Here is a 15,598-nt window from a genome sequence, read left to right as displayed (position 1 = left end):
TTTATCCTAGTGACTCCACCAAGACCTGACGTGATTGGATTCTGACGGCTGTTTTGTCTAGCAGTGTTAACAGAGATATATAAGACGGACCCGCGGAACGGGCCGTAGGATTATATGTGGCTTGCGTAAGATTAAGTTAAGGCTTTAAAATCCATGAGATAAAACATTACGGATTGAATATTGCGGCAAGGTCAAGCCTAGGGCAGCTAGGATTCGCACGTATTCGCATGTGATAGTTAGCAACTGTGTTGAAGCCTTACCATAATAACGACAGTAAATTAATTTCTAATGACTAGTTAGAATCATTGATATCCTAAGGATATCCCGCTACTATGATGTCAATGCATTGAAGTTCATTTATAATACCTTCTCTATAGGACCCACATCCGAATTCGTCTAGTCTGCGCCCTAGAACCGGCTAATCAATTACGAGCATAATTACCGCGAAGGTCAGCCTAGCGACGCGCTTCGAAAAAGGGGATCGGAAGCTCGATCTCTTCCTCGTCTTCAGACAGGACTTATCATCGCTCGATGTCATAGTCTTGGGCTGTCGGCCCAGACTGTGGATAGTTGGCCTTGCGGCCTGAGGCAGCCTCACGATGTGAGGCTTCATAGATCATTCCGGACGCACACTGGGAACTTCTCCCTTCTTCTGTAGCTAAATTCATAACGTTACCACCGGAATCACCATTCAAGATTGTGATCCGTTACACTCGAGAGACTTTCAAGGACGAGGTAGGATGAGGGGTGCATCATCACACGACAACGTCGGTTGATGACATGAAAAAAGAGATTGTAGATGATTCTGGTTTGCACATAACACCGATCTTAGAGCAAGTGCCGCAGAAAGCTGAGGTGAACCTCTGGTTTGTAAGGGTTTGTTGATCTTTTAGGCATGTTAATCAATCACTGAAGCAATATGTTACCTGACGGAGGTGGTGAGATGCTGCATGTATTGTGTAAGAAGTAGATGTCGCACTGGAATGTGCTAAAATAGGTGGAAGTCAGGGTATTTTTGTGACAGCAGCAAAGGTGTTGTATTGTGTAAGTTGTATGTTCTATCTGAATGCCTGCCCCGTGATTGATTGACACGCCAAAACGATCAACACGGCAACACCATACATACCTCTAGTGATACACTTCTGATACGCAAATCCTCGCTGAGCAGTCCCGAGAGCAATAGAATTTCCCGAGACATAAACGATGAAACGGTTGGGTCACAGTCTATTAACCGAGGGCCGCAATTGGCGCCCAAAAGGCCATCTACATATCATGTGGTCGTCTGGCTGGTTGCTGTGCCGCAATGATCTGTTCCATCCCAGTTTCAATCCAAGCCACACTATTTGCTGGAACGAGTATATCAAGAGCCTTTCTCGAAGGTTTTAGTGTTCTAAATTACCTGTCTTTCAGCTTGTGTCGGTGTGGTTCAACCTACGCGTATAGTTACTGCTCTTCCAAGTCCGAGTCTATTCAGTTTCGGTTCAAACTACACATCAGGGTCCTGTTAGGAATAGTGAGGCGAGTAATTACGGGCGTGGAAGGCGCGAGGGATTGAAACCGAATTGACTTATCGTTCAGACTGCTGTAATGGATTCTAATCCATCATCATCTGCATCCGACCCAACCCAGAGTCAATCAAGTCGTCCATCGATCAATCCACGCAAACCGAGTTCCGAAATATTTATCTTTGGAGCATCTCCCTCGCCTGCTCGAACACCTTTTAGCAGAGACATGGCTCTTCCTTCAATCGAACGGGACGGCGAAGCATCATCAATTATTGGCTCTCTTAGCAGCCCCGCCGTTCACTTTCGAGCCCCTTCATTCTCCATAAGTTTACCCCCTTCAGTGGAACATGGAGGCACTACTACATCGTCGCCTTCACCGAGCGCGAGAATCCTTACACCAAATTCCACAGGAGATAGCCTCACTGAACGTACTCGTAATTTGACTTTGGGGGGACCTGCTACGCCATCGCCGTTTCCTCCTCAGGAAAACACCATTTCTAGTCCAAGAAGGATCCTACCAGTTTCCTCCCGGCAATCAAGCCCTGCATCCCCCAGCCAGCAAGCTCGTTTCACCTTCACAAGCAGCATTGCACATGAGATACAAAACCTTGGGATTGGGTCGAGTAGTTCGTCTCGCAATTCCCCTGTCCCAATCCCCACCCCACCTCGCCACTTACTTAGCCCACAGAGTGTGAGCCCTGACTCCACGAGGCGTCGACGGTCAGGGTCACGACGGAGATCTAACGCCCAGGTTAACGAGGAACCTTACAGAGTCGAGGACGAACAACCTCCAGATGCACCATTTCATCATCCAGACTTCCAGCGAGGGTATCACCAGGCAAAGAATCTCGTCTCTGATTTGACATCAGTGCTGCGGCAATCGTCGTTGCATACCGAGCCGGCCTCTCCTTTCGCAGGTCATTATGAGAGGGCACAAACCTTAAGTGGTTTCGAGTGTCCCGCGAAGCGCACAGTCGGCCTCGTTGGAGTCTCAGGAGTAGGTGAGTATCATTCCGTGCTTCTACGAAAGGGGAAATGTTCTTACATTTTCCAGGCAAGAGTAGTCTCCTGAATGCATTGTTGGATGTGAACGGTCTGGCTAAGACTGTTAGTAACCGACATTTGTCCTGTTCATTGTTTCCTAACATATGAAGCTGAACATGATAACAGGGCGGCAGTGGTGCGTGCACATGCGTGGTTACCGAGTTCCACTACCACAATAGAAATGACTTCGTTGCAGTAGTAGACTATTTCAACGAGGCTGAGATTACGGACCATTTCCGCGAACTGTTGAATGGTTATCGGCGATATTATCTCCACCGCGATGAAGATTCTAAGGACGACGCTGTACTTGCACGAGACACCTTCCTGGCTGCCTTTGAGCCGCATCTCAGGCAAAGTGAAGCATTACTTTTGGAAGTTGATATGGAGACAGCGCTGAACACTCTCCTTCTCTGGGCTAAAAAGTTGGATACGCCCTTGCGTGATGGAGACATCAATGCCCGCAGGAGATATGAATCTCCTACTCCTAAAGAATGCTCCATGCAATTGAAGAAGTTTATTTCGAGCTCTAACCCCGATCGGGGAGTAGTGTGGCCATTCATTCGCAAGATTAGGTTCGTCACAAAATTGATCTTCATTAATGCTTTTGTTAGAGCTGACGACAATAGCATCTATTTGAAAGCATACATACTGAGTCAAGGTCTCGTCTTAGCTGATCTTCCCGGTGAGTAGTACTCTAGAAACTGGACGGATGGTGGTGCTTGGAGGTATACTAATCTTATTATTAGGACTAAAAGACACCAACTCCGCTCGAGTGAAGATCACTGAGACTTACGTGCGGAGTTGCGATGAGATCTTCGCCATTTGCGAAATTCGTCGTGCTGTGTCGGATCAGGGTGTGCAGGATGTACTCCAGCTTGCCAAAAGAGCTAACGTAAGGAATACCGGGATCATTTGTACTCAATCCGAGGTACGTCTTGTCAATCCCTCTGGATTTCCTCCAGCCGATCCATCAGGTGTGTGACATCGGAATCTAATAGAGACAGGTCATTTATGAGGATGAGGCGGCATGCGACTTGCGTGGTGGAGATGCAGCGACTCTCAAAAGGCTGATGGAAGAGCGTCACGAGGTTGCTAATCAAATCGGAGATATTAAACAGGACCTCAAAGATATTGAAGGCAAGCCCAATGGAATATCCGTTGGAGACGTGCCAGAATTGAATCAGCTCAACACCGAGAAGAAATCCCTGGAGTAAGTCTCCTATTGCTCAACATCTAAGATTATACTCACATATGTTTCTCCTACCAGGGCAGAAAAGGAGCGTCTCGAGTTGAAGTAAGTGTCGAATTGAAGAGGCTTGGATAAGTACGAACTGAACGTCACGCTAGACTTAAATCGCATCTCATGGTAACCCGAAACCTCGACGTCAAGGGAAAGCTGGCTACACAACAGCATGAAGAGTTTCCTAGCATCGAGCAAAAAGTCTTTTGTGTAAGCAGCAAGGACTACTGGACGTATCGCGGAAAATCGCGCGAAAAGGCCCAGCCATATATGGACTTAAGCGGCATCCCCATGGTCAGGAGGCATTGCATCTCCATTGTTGCGCAAAGCCAGCTACGTGCAGCAAAAGAGTTCATGGAAAAAGAGATTCCAGTATTACTGGGTTCAATCAAGATATGGGTTCAATCCGGTACGCAAAAAATCGGCGCTGAAAGAAGAGCAACCATTCGGAACATGCTCGATGAAGTCGACAGGGAACTCCAAGAAGTAGGTACACCGCGTGACTCTGAGCGCCGCATGTTGGCTAATGCGATATCCGTAGAAGCTCTCAATGCCAGGCTCTAGCTTGAGAAAAACCTCGCAGTTGATGAAGCAGGAATTCAAGGAACATATATCCGAAATCATGAGTTCGTGAGCTACTCCAGTCAGTGGTATTTCCGAGCTTATCATCACAGGAAATCAAAGCCCGCTATGGAGCAGCGCTGCTGGGAAAGCGAGTATGGACTGGAACGGAGTTAGTATCCTCAATTATGATATTGTGCGCAATTGAAGACTAACAAACTTCAGTGGCATTTCAGTAACTCTACTCTCCATCAGTTAGGTTAAATTAGACTCTAATATTGTCGAAGGTACCTATACAGCCTTTTGCCGAAATTACGGAGACCATTCTACCGGAGCTGTCCCTTATCGTCGATGTTGGAATGATGAGGCGATGGCAGTAATGGTGGCGCGTATGGACAGTCCATGGGATATGCTGCGCCAACGTCTCACATCGCTGAATAATCAGAGTGGTGAACTGATTAGAGAGGCGATGGATGGTGTAATTCAGTCGCTATGTAAGTCAACCCTCTCTTATGAAGCCACTCGCTAATAATCTATGACTGTCTAGCTACCAATGCAGATATCCCATCCGAAACAGTTGAAACGTTGATTGTCACGCTTCAACATCGACATAACCTTCTTCTTGATGAAGTAGATCAGACCCACGAATTATTCGAAGAGAAGCTTCGGTATGCGAGTTTGGCTCTAGGAGCCTTTGAAGTTACTAACAGCGACTAGTCATATCGAAACGGCGACTTTCACTGGAATACGTACCTCCATCATTGGTGAGCTGATGAAAGAGTCATACGAAAAGTGTAAAAACGAACTTGGTCTGTTCATCTACGTCTACTACTCTTTGTCTCACTTCGCTCACGGATTCGATAGGAACGGGTAGCGACGCAAGGCGGAAGCATATCATTAACACCCGCTTTGGTGATCATGCATGTGGTCTTTTCATGGAGCTCCACAGGTGCTGCAGGGATAAGTTTTCCCAGTGGGCAGAAGAACTTGAGAACAGAGTTCAAGAGGTCATTATTTCACATTTGGAGGCAGTGCAGACTGTCCTGAGTATGTTGAGAGATGGACATGCAGCGTTGGAAGGAGACAGAGATCCCGAGTTTCGGGGACGTGTCGATGATGAGGTCGAACGGATTAGGCGGGAGATGGAACGAATTAACGAGCAGCTGAATGCATTTTTAGTTATCTAACGAGTCCGGATGCCTACGGTAACATGGTCGCTGGAACCGTTAGTAGATTTCTTCGGATTTAGAGTAGGGAGGAAATCCTGACCATGAAACTTTGCTGATAGACTTCTTTATAGACTTCTTCAAAAGTTTGGGCTGAAGAAGTCTACCCCTACCGCCGGTTAATTGCTATAGAATTCATACAGACGGTTTGCACCGTTGGCTTTTACCAACCGAGCAAGTTTCCTCCAAAAAACCCGATTATGGGATAATATATGGAAGGCTGAAGTGATAGGCGATTTTGATAGGGTCGGGTTAGTTGAGTCAAATAAGCGTGCAGGGTAGGCAAGCCGACCATTCTGGGTGATCGACCTGCCGTCGTCTCTTTTACTCTTTTTAAACAATCTGACGGCAGATTGGGGTAAGGCTATGTCCACACGTAACGTTTGCTCCGCCTACACGTCCCGTATTGCTAGACCTACACGTATCCATAAATGGTTTAGCGTGATTTCTAGAGGAATTTCTACCACCAAGGTTCCCTATCTCCCTAATGCTCGAATTATACATAGAAACGTCGTGATTTCGTGTATCACATGTCTCTCGCGCTCGCTCAATTACCCGGCCTCGCTGGGTACGATTATTCATCTGATTTCGGTGGAGATGACGGAGAAGATGCCCCTACAGAGGGGCCTGAAGATGAGGAATTTGATACTTCGGACGATGAAGTTAGTGATGAGAATCAAGACCTTTCTACCGACGAAGACATACCTTCGGACCCCCTATTACACGCTGATTTTGAGCACGCTATCAACGAGTTCCAGGACGCTGGAGATACCGATGAAATTGACGTATCTAACCGCCCAGAATCACCAGGAAACGGGTGGCTTTCCTGGCACGAGGTCTACCAATATCTCCTCCAATTCTCGTACGATCGCAGCTTCGGTATCTTCATCCCGAAGAGTATCAAAGACCGTGGATGTCAAGAGGTAAACCGGAAAATTGTTGCATGCGATCGTGGGGGGCCCGCTCCTAAAACACCTGGCCTATCGAGGAAAAGAGGAAGCAAGAAAACAGGATGCCAATGGGAGGTCCGGTTAAAGATAGATCGTGAGACGCGCCTATGGGTTATAAATAGGATGTCTCTAGATCACAACCACCGCGTTGCCTCGACTATTGCGCACCCCTGCCATCGTCGGATGACGATAGAGCAAAAGGAAGTATGCGATAGGATGTCGCTTGCCGGAAGCACACCTAAAGAGATCTATATGGCACTGCTTCGCGTGTCTGATGGCCCTAATCTCGTTATAAAGGATATCTATAACCGACGAAACGGCCAAAAGCTTCATCGGTTAGGTGGTCAGTCCGCTACACAAGCAATCCTACGCGAACTATACGCCAGGGAAGATCTGGATTGCGCTTACCAAGTTGACGCGAACCACCGCGTTACCCACCTGTTCTTCGCTCACCGGAGATCTCTTGAGGTCTATCAGGACCACCACGACGCCTTGATCTTGGATTGTACGTACAAGACGAACAAGTACAACATGCCTCTATTCCACGCTGTTGGGGTAACGGCGATGGGGAGGAATTTCGATATAGCTTTTGCCTTCCTTCAGTCAGAAAGTGAAGAGGATTATATCTGGGTGCTGACACAGCTTAAAAACGCCTTGGGAATCCTCTCTGTACGTCTTATCCTGACTGACAGCGATGAGGCGTTGATCAACGCGGTTTACGGTATATTCCCGGCAATTTCGACTTATCTATGCCTCTGGCATATCTTCAGGAATATCAACACCCATATCACGAAGAAATTCGTGAAGCCTAGGCGCCTTGAGGTCCTGTTTCCTACTACCGCACAAAGGGACGAAATAAGCGAGCTCCGGACCGCGTTTCTGAAGCAATTCAAACTGGTAAGCTGATATGTCGCTCCTCTGATTTCATTTTTTAAGACTAACACTTTTCCTACCTATCTAGCTTGCTTATACCGTTACTATCGCCAATTTCGAGGCCGCCTACACAAAGATTAAAGAGACATTCAGCGAGCAGACCGCGGTACTTGAATACTTCGCGGATTACGTGTATCCGAAGCGACAACGATGGGGCCGGGCGTGGACCGATTAAGCGCTCAATTGGGGGATCAGGACAACATCGTGGGCTGAGAGTGCGCATGCTATACTGAAAAAGCACGTTTTAACAAGCACGGGAGATCTGATGGTTACTATAGACCTGATATTAAACAACGTTATCAAGAACGCGAATGAGGCCATCTTTACTGCCGAGATGGCATCTATCCTCATCCAGACACGGTGGAGGAACAATTTCACGTTATCTGATGAGGTAATCGACCGGGTGGCTAAGAGGGCTGTAGAGCTTTTAGAGAAGCAGATCTTCCTTGCGAAATTGAGCATACGCCGCCTCAGTCCTATTCCTTTAAATCTCTGTACAGGAACTTTCCGTATATCGATGGGCATGCCTTGTTGTCATACCATCAAGGAGCACCTCCAAGGGAACGCTAACTGGCAGATCCCTATCAATATGATTGATTCACATTGGCTGTACAGGCGTACTCAGATGGATGATGCGATAGAGGACCCCTTCCGGGCTATCCGGGAGCCCGCAGTCGCTAGGAGATATGGCAGGCCCCCACCACCACTTCCAGAGCTGCGAAACGTGTTGATAGTATCGCCGGCTGGTGTAGTCTCTACGCCTGGATCGCAGGCACCTCGGGACACATCATCGCGGCGCGAACCTGGGGCGTTTGAGGCCGCTGAGCGGGAGGATGCCGCCCGTGGGCGGGGGCGTGGGCGTGGTGGACGTGGTGCCTGGGTTGGAATGGGGACTGGAGACGTGCCTGGGGATACACGGAGGACCTCAGCAGGGGCGATGTTTATGACGCTCGATCTCTGATTAGTATCTACTCTTTTTTATGCCTATTTTGCGCGAATCTCACGTCTTGATGTCGATGTCTTGGTCGTGGTAGGAATCCCTCTATAAATATACGCTAAACCATTTATGGATACGTGTAGGTCTAGCAATACGGGACGTGTAGGCGGAGCAAACGTTACGTGTGGACATAGCCTTACCCCAGATTACGGAGTATCCGGTTGTGGGGCGGTCATGGGGCACGGATAATTAACTGTAAGAGTCTTGGGCTCTACGACCAGAGTGTTGATTGTGGCCTGGCGGCCTCAGGAATAATTTGCCTTATGGCCTCAGACCAGTGTCTGAATGAGCAAACGCGTAATTATTTAGAACTCTGGAAAGAGAGAGAGCCCTTTCCCTCTTCTTCTTTTCTCTAGCAATTCGATAACGTCTCCTCCATTCATACAACAGGGCCGGGGGGGGTTTTATCCGGTCATCGACCGCTGAATAGGCTAATCCGGGTTTGGACGGCTAATTCACGAACAAACAGGCGAAATTATATACGTTTTTCTTTGCAACTAATAAATCTAATCGACAGTCTCTAAGTGGTTTCTCTATTAAACATTCCTAAATTTCCAACGTCTCTCCTAATCTACCGTTCTATCTACGGTTAGATATATCAGCGGTTTGGAACTCTATCGGTTAATTTCCTGGACCGTTTTGTTTAGCTAACGGTCCGTTAACGGCTGGTTAACCAACTGTTAACGGCTGGTTAACCAACTGTTAACGGCTGGTTAACCAACTGTTAACTAACGGTTTGGTAGGCAAAACCTCAGCTACCAACGACGCTTTCCTGGACAACTCAGCTCTATCCACTTGAAGCCATATATATTACAGCCATCGGGCGGCGTGTTCCTTCTAGTGTATGTATTGATTTCTACAAGTCTAGCTGCTTTCTCTATGAAATCTAATCATACCGCTGGACACGTCTTGAAATCGACATATGAGATGGGTGATGATGCTGGCCTAGATTTGGGGCTCTCCAGTTCCCAAGCTGGACCTGAAGAGGGCGAGCCAGGTCTTCCTGTATGCTCCGCACTCTGCTTTTCTCATATAAATTATATAGGAAGTCCAGTATCTAACGCATTAAGTAGCCCGAGAATTTCCAACCCTACCTCCGCAATCCGAAGAAACGGGTACGACCGAAGCGCGATCAGCACGCCGAAGCCGTCAGCGAGAACGATGCTCGAGTTGCGAAGCTGTCTAGATCAATAAGATGGAATCATTTCTTTTTCCACAGCTGTTTTGAGGAGGACAAATTGATCCAGAACGTGTACGGATCTGTGACGGCAGACGACGTCGAATGGCGAGAGGCGCATGGTTTCATTCATGCCTGGTCCAAATGTTTCAAATTTGAGACCATCAGGAACATGAAGGCTAGCTATACGTCTTACTGAGTTGTTCTTTGGCTTATTTCGCGTAGAATCACGTTGAACAACTTATCGAAGAGGATACAGTCGCGGCATTAATTGCAGTAGATAAATTTGCCAACTATATCGAGTTGGAGTCTGTTTTTTCGTCGGTCAATTTCTTTAACGTTTTCACCTATATGCATGAATATCTGGATTATGACGGATCATCTACTTCTGGGAAGTGGTACTGCAGGAGTAAGTTTCACCTGTTTTCTCTTAATTCTGCAATTCCTCCTATTTCCCTTGATTCTCTGGTTCTCCGCCTATTTCTCCTATTTCCCCTATTTCTCCTAGTCCTCTGATTCTCCTCCTATTTTACCTAATTCTCTTGCTTTTCCTAGTTCTCCTAGTTTCGAAACTAGCTAACTATAATAGGCGTATTTGCGAATCTGGCGGGCGAGGTTCGCCGGTGGATTGAGGATGGCAAAGATGAGAATGCTAGGCAGCGGCTGCTGCAATTTTACGACGAGATGGCGGCTCATGACGCATATACGCAATATAAGCGTAAAGACCTCTTCAAAGAGGTATTTGTAAGGACCGTGAGGTTTAAGAAGGCGAAGATTCCGAGAGACATGACAGTCTCTCATAGCAGGATGGTCGTTTCGGCGCCTCCTCCCCTCCCCCACCTCCCCTCTTCCCCTAGTTGTTCTGGTGGTGCTCGTGCCGGTGAGAGTCTCTTTATTTAGTTTTTTTCTTCCTTCTCAGTCATGTTGTAGTTGTTGCTAGTTCTGCTCTTTTTCCTTACTGTAATTTTGTTCTTGGGTCTGGTTCTTTCTGCTCTGGTTTCATCGTATTTTGCCCTATCCTTGCCCTTGATTTGATCGATCGCTTTTTGGCTACATATACGTACCCATTCGCCCAGACGATAGCCTCTTATTCACTGTATGCACTAGCTCGCTAAATATTGGTGATGGTTCTGATTTCGACTCTCAGACGCTCGTTGGGAGCTTCCAGTTTGAGCTGCATGCAGTCTATATCATCGGCATGTCATGCGCTCTTCCCACGTCGAGATATCTGTACGCTAATCGGCTCAACGCCTTCCCGCAACCGCGTACAATCACCACCAGTTCAACCTTTACGCAGCCTTGTAGGGAATACCTGCAACGACCATTCAAGGCCGATACGGCTAGTATACGCTCGATATCAGGCTTGGGAGCCAGTGGGGATCTGGGAGGACTAGGAGAATCAAGATAGTGGAGGCGATAAAGCATAGGAGTGGTTCATCTGATAGATAGAACGGTTGGTTTATGCAGGGGTCATGTCTCAGGCGATCGGGTTTCGGCATGATATTTCCGGAAGGGCACAAAATCTAGGATCAACGAATTAGATTGATCCTCAGACGAGGTAGAGGAGGTAAACGACGAGTCTACGAGTCCCTCCATTGAAAAGCCGTGATAGAGACCTTGATAGAGACCGTAATAGAGAAATCAAACGAAATCAAACGAAATTAAGGATTTAGAAACTTTGAAGAGAAACTACTCCCAGCGCTCTACCATAATGACATGCCCAGCACGTGACTCAGTCGTTGGTTGCATACAGGCTGGCTAATCGAGGCGACGCTTATTGAGCGCATCGCCTCGCCTCGCCTCGTTCCTCGATCAAGGCATCGCATTTCGCAGTATCACGTGTTGCTAGTCCCGTTTAGTCGTATGCTACCAATCTTTCATCGTCGTAGTCCGTATTTTCTGGATCTGACCCAGATTCTATAGGATTCAATGACCTTAGCCACCGTGGTATTGGTCACTATATAGTATACAGGACTACGGATGGTATATTTAACCATGGTTCGCGCAGGCCTCGCGAGTCGCGACGCCTCGATTAGCCAGCCTGGTTGCATACGTAGTATAGAAAATCGATGGCCCAATATTATTATTAACTCTTTTCGAACCACCAATTACCATCAACCATGACCCACCGTCGATTAGTATGTAGTACTATGTATGCACCTAACTTAGCTATCCTATTTGCCCAAACTGCGCCAAGTGGCTACTCACGTTCTCGTAAATTTGAACATACCATGCTCGATCTACACTCGGGTACTCCAGAAATGGTTTAGCAACAGCGTTTCCCGGGGTTTTCCAAGGATACAGAGCGCCACAGACATCGATATCAGTGATGATCAGACGCTTCCGCAGGATCCTGGACTACAGCCTTAAAGGACGCCCCTAATGACCTCCACCATCAGGCTCCGCCAACTGAGATAGTGTGTCCTGAGAATTCCTAAGAAACATTCAGTATGAGGGTATTTATTATTCTAGAATTGCTCACGCTGGCCACTGGTGGTAGCCGTATCTCAGCTTCTTGACAGCGTGACTCCTTTGGCTGCGAACGCACGATTTGGAAATCGTCGTGCGAATTCGGAATGGCTTCTCATGGCTTGCCAGTTGCAGGAGCGAGCGCCGTTCGACTTGGTTTCTGGTTCAATCACGACCACGATGGCTGGTCTGGGGCAACAATAACGCTGCGCAGTCGGGATTCCGTAGTGGTGATGGCTGTTCTGGCGACCGTCGTGGGCTTGACCGCGAACCGGAGCTGGGCCATCTGCCGTTTCTTCCTTCATCGATTTGCTCGGCCGATGGAGTCGGACACAACAATCAAAGCCCGTTTGGGAAAACAAGAGCAGGTCATTTTACGGAACTCGGAGACCGCTGGAAGCGCCTTGCTAGGCATCCTTCGCCTGGTATGGGCACAGAGAAAGATGTCGGAACACATTCACAGGATCCCTTGGAAACCCATCGTTTTGAGTGCCGTTATGCTCGCTCATTTCGCTGCATTCATCGCTGCCGGAGTGTTGACTTCACAAGTCTTTAGTGCCAGAAGGACGGTGATCTCCAAGAACACAGCCACTTGCGGCCAATGGCAGCATATAGCCGTCGAAAACGATTCGCCTGACCTTCCCTCACTGCTTGCCAACGCTTACGAAGTCCAGTTCACCAAGAGTGAAGAGGCCCACAACTACGTGCGCAACTGCTACAGCCAAGGATCGTCGCGAGGCATCCTCGACTGCGGCAAACTGGCTACCCGATCGATACCATTTACGGTGAAGCACGATGCCGATTGCCCATTTCAAGCTGGGGCCTGTTTGAATGGGCCGAACTCCGCAGTTGTGTTTGACTCTGGCAACATATCCCTTCAAGATCTAGGTATCAACTTCAGACAGGCAAAAGAATTATTTGTTCGTCGGAAGAGTACGTGTGCTCCAATGTCCGACGAACCCTTCCTAGGAAGAGTTTATACAAACCAGGATCAAGGATACGAGCACTTGGGTTCGCAAGCAACTGTCAGAGAATATGAATTCTATAATAGTTCAGAGCCCGGTGATGGTGGCAAATATATTTTTCAACCCGAACGTTCCAGTTACGGCTACGATCTCCATTCTTTTTACACACCGACCTCACCTAAATACGCTTGGAAACCACCGTTCTTCTCTCACACCAACGATAGCGATACAAGCCTAACATTGTTAAGAGGCTCTGGGGTTCAATTCATGCATCCGTCCGATGATCCGGTTTTCGCCGCCCATGAGGTTGCTGAGGTTAGCAAAAGTTCTGGCGGGATCCCACCTGATTACACGGCATATAAGATGGACCATTTTCTGAACATCATCGCATGCCACGAAACCGCCCAGTTCTGCAGCTCCATCACCGGACAATGCAGTCCCTGGGCTGGTCTCAACACGAAGCGAAGGATGCAAAACATATTAGGGGAGCTCTTGTTGGAAGGCAAGCCGAAAGAGGGCACTGAGGCGATCTATGCAACCAGTTTAGTGACCTTTCTTCTTGGCCATACCTCGATCCCGTACAGTATTGCCGGGCGCCCAGCTGGGTCCGTTTAGCAAGCCGCTCGGTACCTGAAAGAGGATACCCAGATGAAGCTGGATCCTGAGCAGTGGAAGGTTGAGCTCAAATACTGGTTCTCCGTGGCGCTTGCGAACCTGCAATTGGAAGTGTTCAATTCTATCGAGAAGCCGGCCAACCTAAACACCACACTTTCCTTCAATACGTGGGACGGGACGGGCTTCGAAGGTGTTCTGCGGACAAATTAAGTTCCACTCCGCCGCTCACTCATCCTTGAGCGCCTTGGGTACCTTCGTGGTGCTGATTGCCTCTGCCCTCATCACGATCGGCAGCTACTTTGATGCCGTCACCGGGTACATTCCGAGGGTAGGCAACACGCGACTCATGAAAGAGTGGCACGGGACGGAAAATTTGGCGTTGCTGGAATCCATGGACCGAGTGGACGGGGATGACATTCCTCAATTGGAACCGCTTCGGCGAAAAGGAAAATCAGGCACGAACCTTCCAGGATATCGAGAAATAGCAGGCGAAGAAACTTGGAGGGAATAGGAACCCAGCTTTTAAAGGGACGGTTGAGCAATTACCTCGTGATCGTTAGGAAGTGATATAGCTGATTTCGCGTATCGCGTGTGAAGCTTTACTAGATCCGGAAGTTTGGCCATTTGGCGCATTTCGTTCTGGATGTAGATGTGTCTGGATAAACGGATCTTTGCTCTCAATCGCTTTCCAAAGGAGCTGGAAGTCGAGCCAAAATCGAATTGGATTCGCATGGCTGGCTCGTAAGCTTGAGATTCTGCTGATCGCCGACGCATGCTGCATCTGATCTAAAGGGATAGCCGTGTGGATTGGAATCGAGTATCGTGGACAATTTTTCATGGCTTTGGCCAAGTCTTCGAAGAGGTCTGGTCGATTTAGGACAATGGCATAACATTACACCTGCAAATTCCAATTCAATGGTTAATTACACGACCTTGTCCCACTGCACACATGTTTAATGGCGCAACGAAGTGTCCATTGTTGTTTTGGTCGTACAGGGACAATTAACCATGCGTATCGGGTAAGACCTCAATCCATATTCCATATCTAACAGCAGCCAGCGATTCGGAGTCTCACCTCATCTCAAAACATAAAGGCAAAACCGTTGGAACTTGGAACGGATCACCTGATGAAGGGACTGATGCGCGGCTCATGCGCCTTCTGACTGCTGAACCGACTCCAATTCTCCGAGAACGAGGCGCAACCGACAATAATTGCTTTTCTCGCAAATGGCGCTCGAAGCGCCGACGCATTTTGTTGCCGTTCATGCCGTGTAACAATGGATGGCCCATCACATTCTCGTCACACCGAACCCGATCAGCGATGGCTGGAATCTGGATGGCGATGGGTCTGTTGATCTGTGATCTGTCTCCCGCGCTCAACGAAAATCGCGGCGATTGGGCTCTGGGCACTGCCGCACCCCCATCGGATCCGGCAGTAACCTCCCTAGCCTGGAAGCTCCCGAACGCTTGGTGACTGGGCCCAATCCCACGCCCATCCGCGGTGAACTTTCCCTTCATAGTTCGCGCCGCTCCAACGCAGTGGAATAATGCGATGGGCAATCGAGTATCGACCGGGTGGATGACTCGCGATTCATATTTACATTTTCATCGGCAGCGACCAGGCTCGGATTGGGACGAGCCCGAGAGTCAGGCCCAGTCAGGAACGGGCAGTGATGGGCGCGCGGCTTGGACGGATTGGGCGATGGTGCAGACCCGGGGAGATGGGTGGTGTCAACGGCTAGGATGCAGAGGGCAGATGGTGCGCTCGGCACCCCTGAGCTGGTAGGAGTAGTCAGTAATAGCGAAAAGTGACCGTGGGCGAGTTAGTTAGGCGGGCTGCAAAGTCGCTGACGAGACGAAGAGATTTCAAGTCAAGAACTCAAGATACATGTGAGAGAAGCGGAGGGCCAGTATCA

At 48.5% G+C, this 15,598-nt stretch overlaps 4 protein-coding genes across 4 annotated transcripts; all 4 read left to right on the top strand.

The window, feature by feature from the left end:
• Positions 1-1,343: 1,343 nt before the first annotated feature.
• On the top strand, positions 1,344-5,743 carry P152DRAFT_459457 (uncharacterized protein). The gene is made up of 16 exons (XM_033679680.1): positions 1,344-1,518; positions 1,579-2,506; positions 2,560-2,612; positions 2,676-3,121; positions 3,176-3,231; positions 3,296-3,477; positions 3,554-3,759; positions 3,817-3,843; positions 3,897-4,275; positions 4,331-4,415; positions 4,464-4,522; positions 4,576-4,585; positions 4,638-4,844; positions 4,898-5,018; positions 5,068-5,159; positions 5,215-5,743. Exons 2-16 carry the CDS (start codon positions 1,588-1,590, stop codon positions 5,535-5,537), a joined length of 3,165 nt encoding a protein of 1,054 aa, XP_033533148.1. The 5' UTR covers positions 1,344-1,518; positions 1,579-1,587; the 3' UTR covers positions 5,538-5,743.
• A 1,889-nt stretch (positions 5,744-7,632) lies between these two features.
• P152DRAFT_489234 (uncharacterized protein) lies at positions 7,633-8,420 on the top strand (the record flags this gene model as incomplete). The annotated part of the gene is made up of 1 exon (XM_033682135.1): positions 7,633-8,420. Exon 1 carries the CDS (start codon positions 7,725-7,727, stop codon positions 8,418-8,420), a length of 696 nt encoding a protein of 231 aa, XP_033533147.1. The 5' UTR covers positions 7,633-7,724.
• A 689-nt stretch (positions 8,421-9,109) lies between these two features.
• On the top strand, positions 9,110-10,002 carry P152DRAFT_58587 (uncharacterized protein). Its single transcript, XM_033683091.1, has 2 exons — positions 9,110-9,461; positions 9,530-10,002. The coding sequence occupies exons 1-2, from the start codon at positions 9,336-9,338 to the stop codon at positions 9,830-9,832; spliced, it is 429 nt and encodes a 142-aa protein (XP_033533146.1). The 5' UTR covers positions 9,110-9,335; the 3' UTR covers positions 9,833-10,002.
• Positions 10,003-11,994: 1,992 nt separating this feature from the next.
• P152DRAFT_58535 (uncharacterized protein) lies at positions 11,995-13,855 on the top strand. Its single transcript, XM_033683090.1, has one exon. It carries the CDS (start codon positions 12,210-12,212, stop codon positions 13,680-13,682), a length of 1,473 nt encoding a protein of 490 aa, XP_033533145.1. The 5' UTR covers positions 11,995-12,209; the 3' UTR covers positions 13,683-13,855.
• The last annotated feature ends 1,743 nt before the right edge of the window (positions 13,856-15,598 follow it).

This window comes from Eremomyces bilateralis (genome assembly GCF_010015585.1).
Source record: "Eremomyces bilateralis CBS 781.70 unplaced genomic scaffold P152scaffold_13, whole genome shotgun sequence".
Taxonomy (NCBI): Eukaryota; Fungi; Ascomycota; class Dothideomycetes; order Eremomycetales; family Eremomycetaceae; genus Eremomyces; species Eremomyces bilateralis.
This window is presented reverse-complemented; position numbering and strand designations above follow the sequence as displayed.